At 35.4% G+C, this 12,260-nt stretch overlaps 1 protein-coding gene across 1 annotated transcript in view; it reads right to left on the reverse strand.

Moving 5' to 3' along the window:
* Positions 1-459: 459 nt before the first annotated feature.
* The window catches only part of LOC107458218 (inositol transporter 1-like), a 91,047-nt gene continuing 79,246 nt past the window's right edge, over positions 460-12,260 (reverse strand). Inside the window, exons 2-6 of the mRNA XM_016076417.3 lie at positions 3,158-3,338; positions 2,816-2,886; positions 1,918-2,253; positions 1,383-1,490; positions 460-1,293 (exon numbers count right to left, since the gene is read on the reverse strand). Of these exons, the coding sequence (XP_015931903.1) occupies positions 460-1,293; positions 1,383-1,490; positions 1,918-2,253; positions 2,816-2,886; positions 3,158-3,314 (1,506 nt within the window). The 5' untranslated portion in view covers positions 3,315-3,338. The remainder of the gene's footprint in view (positions 1,294-1,382; positions 1,491-1,917; positions 2,254-2,815; positions 2,887-3,157; positions 3,339-12,260) is intronic.

Raw genomic sequence — 12,260 nt, forward strand, 5'->3', positions numbered from 1 at the left:
CGACCAAAATCTACCAAATTCTTATTTTATGCTAAATAACAACTCTCTAATGGAGCCACGGTTACAAAGTGATTTTGGTATGTAGGAACCAAAAGCTTGGAGTTCTATTTATACTTAGTTATTGGTTTTCATTAAACCCTAAAGGCCCAAGTAAAATAGAATATCTTATTTTACTCTCATTTAAACTCAAATCAAAAGTAATAATGATTTATTCTATTTAACATTTATAACCATAAATGAGATTAACTATATATAAATCATATAATATAAAATAGCTAATGTGATTATAATTGATTATATGTATTGCCCACAAATAAATTAAAAATTATAATTTTTTAACAATATAGTGACTCATTTTGTGTACACATAAAACGATCAATAAACAATGATTGTTAATCAACAAATAACAATACATAAGAATGAAAACGAGTTATGCAATAGTAATTACTAAAAGCAAAATCATGTAATTGTTTTCTCAACTAGACTTATGTCGTTTTTGTCTTTTCCGTAGGCTTTTTCCTTCCAAATGTTTGAAACTTCTTCAAAGGTCAATCCTTTTGTCTCTGGCATGTAGATGATCACAAAAACAATTGCAACCACAGTGACTCCCAAGAGAATCATGAAACTCCCACCAAGTCCTATGGCATCAACTACTGAAAGAAAACTAATAGACATTATAACACTACAAATCCAATTCACAGTTGCAGACATGCCACCACATATTCCTCTATACTCTTCAGGATAAATCTCTGAGTTCACTGCCCATGGCACAGGACCCATACCAGGGGCAAAGAATATGATATACAAAGCCAAACCCACAATTGCAAGCCACGCATATACTTGACTGGCATTGCCATGTCCTATAATAAAGCATGCCACAGAGAGGATGGTCAAGGCTATAGCCACACCTGATAAGCTACCAAGAGTAAGCTTTTTGCGGCCTGAAGCGTCGATAAGATAGATTCCAAGAATTGTGCCACCGGCATTCAAGCCAGAAACAATGAGGGACAAGAACAATGCAGCGTCATTTGATTTGAACCCAGCTAATTGGATTATTATTGGACTATAATACATGACAATGCTAATACCGGTGAATTGTTGGAATGCTTGAAGTCCAGCCCCACATATAAACGCAACTCTAATTTCTTTCAGCTTGAACACATCACTGTAGTTAACTTTGACCTTATTTTTTTGTTCTTTCTCCAAGTGAAATTCGAGAATCTCAATTTCATCTTCTAAACGAGGTGATGGGTAAATCTTGGATAGAACATTAGCGGCTGCTTCTTTCTTATTCTGTAGGTTAAAGAAAAAAATTCACATACAACAAGAATAATAATAAATTTGGAACGTGTTTTACATGTATTGGCATATATAGGTTTTACCTTAAAATAGAGCCATCTTGGGGATTCGGGGAGAAAGATCATAAAAACTAATTGGACCACTGCAGGTGAGCCTGCAACTCCAAGCATCCAACGCCACGTACCCGGGACCTACATGCAAAAAATGATTTTATCAGAAAATTATTTTTACTAAAAAGTTAAATTGATAGGAGGTGTATGAATGATTATATATCTAATACATTCTTCTTCTCAAAAACATATGGTGTGTTTACCTTAATTTTTACATATATAGGTCATTATTCTCTTTTTATTTGTCTTATATTAAATTCTTTCTTTTGGAGTCAACAAGATTTGAATTCTAGACCTTTAAATTATAGAAACTACGATACCATGTTGTAAAATTACTTCGCCCAAGAATTTAAGTTTAAAGAAAAAATACATAAATAATTATATCTCTAACAGATTTAATTAGATATTATAAAATCATGATTGAGTATTTAACAAGAAAAACTGTTATTATTGTTGTTATACTTGTTATTAACAATCTAGTGGTGGTTAGCAAATTATGTACGCTTACCTTTGTCAAGGCATAATTGATGACAAATGAAAGAAATTGTCCACCAGTAATCATAAGAGCATTGAAGCCAACTAATCCTCCTCTTATTTCAGATGGTGATACTTCTGCAATATAAACAGGAGCAGTAACGGAAGCTGCACCAACACCAAGGCCAACCAAAAAACGGCCTATTATAATAACATAAGGATTTGGTGCAATGGCCATAATAAGTGATCCTACGGCAAAACAAAAATCTGCCACTACAATAGCCATCTTACGCCCTAAAACATCATTAATGTAACCGCTAATGGTAGCACCAAATATTGCACCAACCAAGGCCATAGCAACAATAAGTTCCTGCAAATATGAACACATAAATACACACAAATATATAAAACATAAAAATAAAAAATAAAGTCTATGGTTATTATTATGATGATTATGGTGGCTATCATATTTAAAAGAATTATTTGATAATAAAAAATATTATTTTAAATTTTACAATATTTTACAAAAATCAAAGTTACTGTGTAGACGCCATAACAATAGATATCATATTATGTGCCCAAAACAAAAACTAACATTCATGTATAGGTTACTGAATTCTTCTTCTTCTTTTCCTTACATTTTTCATAATTTTCAATCTATTTCAAAAAGCCTAGCATTGTTAAGTCGTACTGGGTGTCTTATTTTTTTTCACTTAGGTCGGTCTTGTATTTGTAAGATTTTTATTTTTATTTTTATTTTGAGACTTTATTTTAAGGTTATGTGGAGATGATATCGTGAATTATCAGATAATTTGACATGCTTGACTGAATGATCTAACAGTTTGTAATTATAGAAGTAGTTATATTTTTTTAATAAATGCTTAATTTTTTTTGACATATTTGACTAAATAATCTAACAATTTGTTTATTACCTGAAGAAAATAACTGTTCTTGACCTGCTCAAAATCCTCTTTTATATATAAGAGGGCACCTGATATCACACCTGCATTCATTTATCGATAAAAAAGAAACAAATAAGAACAATTGTGTGGGTATATATTCCTAAAAGAAAAATATATTGAAAAAATTATAAAGTAGTCAATATTAATTGATTTTTTATTGAAAAATTAGTTTACTTAAACTTTTATCTTTGAAAAATTTAGAGTTTAAGATTAGAATTGAATAAAGAGTTTAATATTTAGGATTTAAAATTTAAAATTAAAAAAATTACTGAAATTAGCTCTCTAATTGAACTCAAATACATATATACATACCAGTATCATAGCCGAATAAAAGACCTCCAATGCCAGCAGTGAGAGTAATTGCAACAATGTAAGAGTTTTGAAAAATTGATATTCTACGCTCAGGGTGTTTTTCTAAGTAATTGAAGCTTCCTGCTCTCCTAGAAATATTCATATCTGCTGCGACCATTTTAGCTTGTTCCTTGATTATCAACTATGGTTACACATACAAGATGAGACATCATTTTATAGAGAATAGAAATGTTTATTTTGGTATTTTAGTTAGTTCTCTTTCACAAAAATTAGTTATATTTGAAGGCATTTTTTGTTTATTCTAGGTAAGACGGCTAAAAATCCATCACTTGCAACAATGTACAAATACAAAACAGTCAAAAATAAAACTGATTAAAGATATTTATAACTGTAATAGGAAAGACAACTCTTCTATTGTTATAGCATGAGGTAAAATTAAATAATGAAAGTAAGAAGAGGTTTAATTTGTTTTATTTACTTTTTTTGGTAATTACTTAAACAATTACAAGGATGTACTTGGATGGAAATATTAATGTATTTAGTTAAGGGATTTTCACATATTTAAAATTTAAAACTATCATATTTATTTATATATATATATTACTCGTTTAAAAAACAAATTGATATCTGTGTCCTATTTAATTTTATTTATAAATAAATCTCAGTAGCTAAATGAGAACATTTTTTATTTGAATATGCAAAAAACCCATGTGACTACGAAAGAAATTCAAATAATGAAAAATATTAAGTTCAGCCTACATATATAATTAAGTCTTGGAAAATATCTCATTAACTTACCAAATTGACTTATTTCAATATAACAAAAGATACAACAAAATTTCTTATTGGTCGATCGCGTCATCAAGTCCTATTATAACATGTTTATGTAATAATCTTTTTAATCTTTAGAAATGCTTGATAACTGCATTATTGATGCACAATTTATCCCTTACTTGTTGTTATATTGAATTTATTTTAATTAAATTATTATAAATAATTAATGCTACTTTTCAGTTGGCTATGAAGTATACACAATTTTTTTATTTGTCGTATTCCTGTGTCGGAGACATTTCGGACACGATATATATCGATACTCGTTCGACACTCATGTTTTCTGTATTCAATCATGTCTTGATAAAAAATAAAAAAATTTTCCAGACACGATTCAATACACTTAAATACCATCACGTGTCAGTTTGTCAAGACTTATTCTTAACATACATTCTTAAAATGAGTTTAGAAATAATATATTTTATTAATTATTAAAACAAAATATATTTTAAATATTTATATAATTAAAAAATATTCAAAATAATTAAAAATTAATTTATATTTTAATATCAATAAAATATTAAAATATCATTACAATTTATATAAAAAATACTTTATACTTTATATATATATCGTATTCCCGTGTCTTATAGGAATTTTATATTTACTTGTTTGCGTGTCCTGTGTCGTGTTGTGTCCCGTATCCGCGTCAGTGTCTATGCATCATAACCAGTTGGTAATATCTTTTTCCAAAGCTAGTCATTTATTCATTTCATTAGATAAAATGAATATAGTGATGTCCCTTTCTTCGAAAATTTTGGCACTTTTTCCTCACCAAATTTTTTCCTCATCAAATTACCCAAACTAGCTAGCATTGCTGCCATTGTCAAATCCTTCTTTTTGTTCAGTTGTCTTCTTGCAAGCTCACCTAATTCCAACCACCACTACTATGGTTCTTGATTGTCATTTACTATTGACGCTACACCGAGGTTAGAGACTTGCCAAGCCTATTTCGCAAGGGGGCAGAGTACTAAACAGTGAATAATTGTCTCTCCCTAGTGCACAAGTCTCCTACATTTTGGAATCCGTCGTGGATGTACTGGACTAAAATTCCATTGTAAAGTAGCCTCCAAATGAAGATCTTAAGTTTTGGAGGGAACCGCAAATCCCTTGGGATCCCCTCAATTTAGAAATTATTTGATATAACTGCATAAATTTATTATGATAGTAGCCAATTAGGACTACCAGGTATGTACTGTCATCAATGTGGTTAAGGGTGGCAAATGGGTTTAAACCCGCCGGGCCTGCACGCGCCAAAAAAGACGGGTTGGGCTGGAAAATTAGAACCGCCAAATAGTAAAAGCCCGCCTAACCCGCATCGCTTAAACTGCGGGCTTTGGCGAGGCGGGGCGGGCTTTCCCACCGAACTTAGTATTTTTTTAGCCAAAATCTAACTTCCCCTAACCCAACTTACAAGAGAATGAAGATGAAAATTGAATGTTTTGGATTATGTTTATTTTTCTTTGCAGACATTATTTATAATTTTTTTTGAATTATGTTTATTTTGCTTTGAAGACAATACTTATAATTATGTTTTAGTTGAAAACTTAGTTTATAATTATATTTATTAGATATTTATAATTACAAAGTCTTTAATATTTGTGAATATAAAAATTATAATTTTTTATGCTTTTAGAAATTATAAATTTATTAAAATAATTGTAAAATTATATATATTATTTAATAGTTAATAGTACAAAAAAGAGGAGATTTGGCGGGCTTAGCCCGCCATCCCGTAGTTAGGCGGGGCAAAGTGAAATTTTAGGACTGCCTCATTCGGCGGGGCGGGGTGGGCTTCCCCGCTTGCCACCCCTAGTTGTATTAATTAAATTTCTTTCTGTAATCCTGCAGTCCTCCACAACTTCCACATCCTCAACAAGAATCTCATGTGTAATAAAAAAAATCTTTTTCACTGTTTTCTGTGTATTCTTAAACTATTTTATGTGTCACTATATAGTCATCCACCCACTCAAGCCGTAGCCAATTTCTATTTTATCTTTATTCTACTGAATAGAACATAACTATATGAATTAATATAGTTAGTATCGATCTAAGAGATATTCACTTAGTCTAAGGTAGAACGGAGGTGGTTGTCAGGCACACGTTCATAGGTGAGAATGATGATGAGTGTCACGGATCATCACATTCATCACGTTGAGGAACAAGTGATATCTTAGAATGGAAGCAAGCGTGATTGAATGAAAAAACAGTAGTAATTGCATTAATCCATCAAGACACAACAGAGCTCCTCACCCCCAACCATGGGGTTTAGAGACTCATGCTGTAGAAGATACAATAAGAAACGTGTAATGTCATGAGGTAAAGATACAATATCAAAAGGTCCTATTAATAGTGAACTAGTAACCTAGGGTATACAGAAATGAGTAAATGACGTAAAAATCCATCTCCGGGGTCCACTTGGTGTGTGCTTGGGCTGAGAATTGAAGCTTTCATGTGTAGAAACTTTTCCTGGAGTTAAACCCCAGCTTTTGTGCCAGTTTGGGCGTTTAACTCCAATTTTTGTGCCACTTCCGGCGTTAAACGCTGGGAATTCTGAACCTGATTTGCAACGCCGATTTGGGCCATCAAATCTCAGGCAAAGTATAGACTATTATACATTGCTGGAAAGCCCAGGATGTCTAATTTTCAAAGCAATTAAGAGCGCACCAATTGGGCTTCTGTAGCTCCAGAAAATCTACTTCGAGTGCAGGGAGGTCAGAATCCAACAGCATCTGCAGTCCTTTTTCAGCCTCTGAATCAGATTTTTGCTCAGGTCCCTCAATTTCAGCCAGAAATTACCTGAAATCACAGAAAAACACACAAACTCATAGTAAAGCCCAGAAAAGTTAATTTTAAATAAAAACTAATAAAAACATACTAAAAACTAACCAAAACATACTAAAAACATACTAAAAATAGTGCCAAAAAGCGTATAAATTATCCGCTCATCACAACACCAAACTTAAATTGTTGCTTGTCCCCAAGCAACTGAAAATCAATTAGGATAAAAAGAAGAGAACATACTATAGACTCCAAAATATCAATGAAACTCAGCTCCAATTAGATGAGCGGGACTAGTAGCTTTTTGCTTCTGAACAGTTTTGGCATCTCACTTTATCCTTTGAAGATTAGAATAATTGGAATCTATAGGAACTCAGAATTCAGATAGTGTTATTGATTCTCCTAGTTAAGTATGATAATTCTTGAACATAGCTACTTTATGAGTCTTGGCCGTGGCCCAAAGCACTCTGTCTTCCAGTATTACCACCGGATACATACATGCCACAGACACATAACTGGGTGAACCTTTTTAGATTGTGACTCAACTTTGCTAGAGTCCGCATTAGAGGTATCCAGAGTTCTTAAGCACACTCTTTTTGCCTTGGATCATTTTATTTTATTTCGAATACACTGCTTTTTCTTGCTTCAAGAATCAATTTGATGATTTTTCAGATCCTCAATAATATTTCTCCTTTTTCATCATTCTTTCAAGAGCCAACAAGTTTAACATTCTTTAATCAACAAATTCAAAAGACATATGCACTGTTCAAGCATTCATTCAGAAAACAAAAAGTATTGTCACCACATCAAACTAATTCAACTAGTTCAGAGATAAATTCAAAATCCTGTTCTTCTTGTTCTTTTGTGATTAAAGCATTTTTCATTTAAGAGAGGTGATGGATTCATAGGACATTCATAGTTTTAAGACATGAACCTTAAATTTTATTAATCATGAATTAAGAACAAGACACAAAAATAAATATAAGATAAGACTAATAACAACAGAAAACAAAAAAATTAAATGACTCTAAAATAGATTCCTAATGATAGAGGTTATCATAGAGTTAGGACTCAACAACCTTGATTTTGAGAAGTGGATGCTCCCTCAACTTGTGGGATATTTGACCCTTCAAGGGAGAGCTTCTGGCGCTTCAGCTTCTGTAGCTCACGCCCCTGCTTCTCTTGTTCCTTCAGCAATTTATAGAGCATGCAATTTTGATTCTGCTATTCTTCCTTAATTTGTTCCATAGTTTCTTGCAGCTTGGCAACGGATGCTTCAAGGCTGGCCCAGTAGTCAATTTTAGGAAGTTCATGGAGGAACTCCTGTGCCCTCCTTTTGATAGAGTTATCTTGCATTTGTCCTTCCATTGATCTCTTGGTGATTGGATGTTCAATTGGGATGAATTCATCTACTCCCATCCTCACCCCAGCATCTTTACATAGCAAAGAGATTAAGCTTGGGTAAGCCAGTTTGGCTTCAGTGGAATTCTTGTTTGCAATTGTGTAAATCTCACAAGCAATCAGATGATGAACCTCCACTTCTTTTCCCAGCATAATGCAATGAATCATCACTGCTCTCTTGATGGTGACCTCAGAACGGTTGCTAGTAGGCAATATAGAACGCCTAATGAAGTCTAGCCAACCTCTTGCAATTGGTTTGAGATCTCCTCTTTTGAGTTGGTTTGGGACACCTTTTGAATTGGTTATCCACTTAGTTCCAGGGAGGCATATGTCCTCTAGAACTTGATCCAACCCCTTATCTGCTCTCACCATTCTCCTATTAAAGGATTCAGGATCATCTTGCAGTTGAGGCAATTTGAAGATCTCTCTTATTTTGTCTAGATGGAAGTAAATAATTCTTCCTCTGACCATGGTTCTGTAGGTATGAAAAGCAGTTCCAGTCATTCTCTGCTTATTTGTCAGCCACAGATTTGAGTAGAATTCCTGAACCATGTTCCTTCCAACCTTTGTCTCAGGGTTGGTTAGAACTTTCCATCCTTTGTTTCGAATTTGCTCTTGGATCTCCGGATATTCATCTTCTTTCAGATCGACTCTAACTTCCGGGATCACTGACCTCAGACCCATTATTTTGTGGTAATGGTCTGCATGTTCTTTGGTTAAGAACTTCTCTTGATTCCAAAGATTCTTTGGAGTATTCTCTTTCTTGCCTCTTGAATTAGTTTGTTTTCCCTTAGGAGCCATGATATTGATAAATCTTGGCTTAGTGATCACAGAAAAGCACACCAAACTTAGAGGTTTGCTTGTCCTCAAGCAAAAGAAAGGAAGGGGGAGAGAGAGGAGGAGAGCAAATTCGAATGGCGGGGAGAGTGGGATGGCCGAATGTGTATTTATAAGGGAGGGGGAGAGATTTCGAAAACTTTGAAGGAGATTTGAGAAGATATGGAAAGAAATTGAGAAGAGATTTGAGTTTTTGAAGAAGATTTGGAAAGAATTTGAAGGAGATTTGAAGAATGATTTAGAAAATTATTTAATTTTTGAAATTGAGAGTGAATGATGAAAGTTTATAATGTATTTATGCAGAAAATTATGGATCAAAACAAGAAAGTTTGAAAAAATTTGAAGTGGAAAACAAAATCTCTGTCCCTTGCCTTTCTGGCGTTAAACGCCCAGAATGGTATCCATTCTGGCGTTTAACGCCCACTTGGTGGCCAAAATGGGCGTTTAACGCCCAGCCAGGTGCCCTGACTGGCGTTAAACGCCAGAAATCCCCTTTATCACTGGGCGTTTTGCTGAACGCCTAGGATGTTGCCAACCTGGCGTTAAACGCCCAGAATGGTGCCCATTCTGGCGTTTAATGCCCAAAATGGTACCTTTACTGGCGTTAAATGCCCAGAATGGTATCCATTCTGGCGTTTAACGCCCAGAGTACCCCTTACTGGCATTTTTTCGCCAGCAAGCTCCTTTTCTCTGCTTTTTGCATTGAATCCTTCTGTAACTCTGTGAATTCCTTCAATTTTGATGATTGCCCATTTGAGAATATGTATATCAAACTTTTAAAGAATAATTAACCTGCTAATGACTGGGTTGCCTCCCAGCAAGCGCTTCTTTATTGTCTTTAGCTGGACCTTTACTGAGACTCATTCAAGCCTCAGTTTTGAGCATTGCTGCTCAAAATTACTTTCAAGATAATGTTTGATTCTCTGTCCGTTAACAATGAACTTTTTGTCAGAATCAGTATCCTGAACCTCAACATATCCATATGGTGAGACCCCTGTAATCATATACGGACCCCTCCACCAGGATTTAAGTTTTCCTGGGAATAGTCTGAGCCTAGAGTTAAAGAGTAGAACTTTTTTTCCTGGCTCAAAGACTCTGGATGACAACTTCTTGTCATGCCACTTCTTTGCCTTTTCCTTATAAATTTTTGCATTTTCAAAGGCACTGAGTCTGAACTCCTCTAGCTCATTTAGCTGGAGCAATCTTTTTTCACCAGCTAACTTAGCATCCATATTTAGGAATCTGGTTGCCCAGTAGGCTTTATGTTCCAGTTCCACGGGTAGATGACAAGCCTTCCCATACACAAGTTGGTATAGAGAGGTTCCTATAGGAGTCTTGAAGGCTGTTCTGTATGCCCACAGAGCATCATCCAAGCTCTTTGCCCAATCCTTTCTACGGGCAATAACAGTCCGTTCCAAGATTCTTTTTAGCTCTCTATTAGAGACTTCAGCTTGCCCATTTGTCTGTGGGTGATACGGAGTTGCTACTTTGTGGCTAATCCCATATCAGACCATAGCAGAGTACAGCTATTTATTGTAGAAATGAGTGCCCCCATCACTGATTAGTACTCTGGGAACACCAAACCTGCATCCCTATAGATAGTAGGCCAGTAGAATCCGCATTGGAGGACCTTAGTGGCTGTTCGCTCACCTCCGAAATGTCCCCCATACTGCGATCCATGGCAATGCCACAGGATCCTTTGTGCTTCCTCTCTAGGTACACATCTGCGGATTATTCCGTCTGCACATCTCTTAAAGAGATATGGCTCATCCCATAGGTAGTACTTGGCATCTGAAATTAATTTTTTTTTCTTTGCACCCTGCTGTACTCCTGTGGTATGAACCTCACAGCTTTATAATTTACAATATCTGCAAACCATGGTTCTTCCTGGATGGAAAAGAGTTGTTCATCTGGAAAGGTTTCAGAGAACTCAGTAGAAGGGAGGGACGCCCCAGCTACTGGTTCAATTCGGGACAGATGATCAGCTACCTGGTTCTTTGTCCCTTTTCTGTCTCTTATTTCTATATCAAACTCTTGCAGAAGCAATACCCACCTTATGAGCCTGGGTTTTGAATCCTGCTTTGTGAGTAAGTATTTAAGAGCAGCATGGTAAGTGTACACAATCACTTTTGACCCTACTAAGTAGGATCTAAACTTGTCAATGGCATAAACCACTGCAAGTAACTCTTTTTCTGTGGTTGTGTAATTCTTCTGTGCATCATTTAGAACACGGCTAGCATAATAAATGATGTGTAGAAGCTTGTTATGCCTCTGTCCTAACACTGCACCAATGGCATGGTCACTGGCATCACACATTAGTTCAAATGGTAATGTCCAGTCTGGTGCAGAGATGACTGGTGCTGTGACCAGCTTAGCTTTCAGGGTCTCAAATGCCTGCAGACACTATATGTCAAACACAATTGGTGTGTCAGCAGCTAGCAGGTTACTCAGAGGTTTTGCAATTTTTGAAAAATCCTTTATAAACCTTCTGTAGAATCCTGCATGTCCCAGAAAGCTTCTGATTGCCTTAACATTGGCAGGTGGTGGTAATTTTTTAATTACCTCTACCTTTGCTTGATCCACCTCTATTCCCTTGCTTGAAATTTTATGCCCAAGGACAATCCCCTCAGTCACCATGAAGTGACATTTTTCCCAGTTTAAAACCAGGTTAGTCTCTTGGCATCTTTTCAGAACAAGTGCTAAATGGTTAAGGCAGGAGCTGAATGAGTCTCCAAATACTGAAAAGTCATCCATGAAGACTTCCAGAAATTTCTTTGCCATATCTGAGAAGATAGAGAGCATGCACCTCTGAAAGGTTGCAGGTGCATTGCACAGACCAAAAGGCATCCTTCTGTAGGCAAATACTCTAGAAGGACATGTAAATGCTGTTTTCTCTTGGTCTTGAGGATCTACTGCAATTTGGTTGTAACCTGAATAGCCATCCAAAAAGCAATAATATTCATGACCTGCTAGTCTCTCTAGCATCTAGACTATGAATGGTAAAGGAAAATGATCCTTTCTGGTGGCTGTATTGAGCCTTCTATAGTCAATACACATACGCCACCATGTAACTGTTCTTGTAGGAACCAGTTCATTTTTTTCATTATGAACCACTGTCATGCCTCCCTTCTTGGGGACAGCTTGGACAGGGCTCACCCAGGGGCTATCAGAAATAGGATAAATAATCCCAGCCTCTAGTAACTTAGTGACCTCTTTCTGCACCACCTCCTTCATGGCTGGATTTAGCCGCCTC

The sequence above is a fragment of the Arachis duranensis genome, chromosome 7 (genome assembly GCF_000817695.3).
Source record: "Arachis duranensis cultivar V14167 chromosome 7, aradu.V14167.gnm2.J7QH, whole genome shotgun sequence".
Taxonomy (NCBI): domain Eukaryota; kingdom Viridiplantae; phylum Streptophyta; class Magnoliopsida; order Fabales; family Fabaceae; genus Arachis; species Arachis duranensis.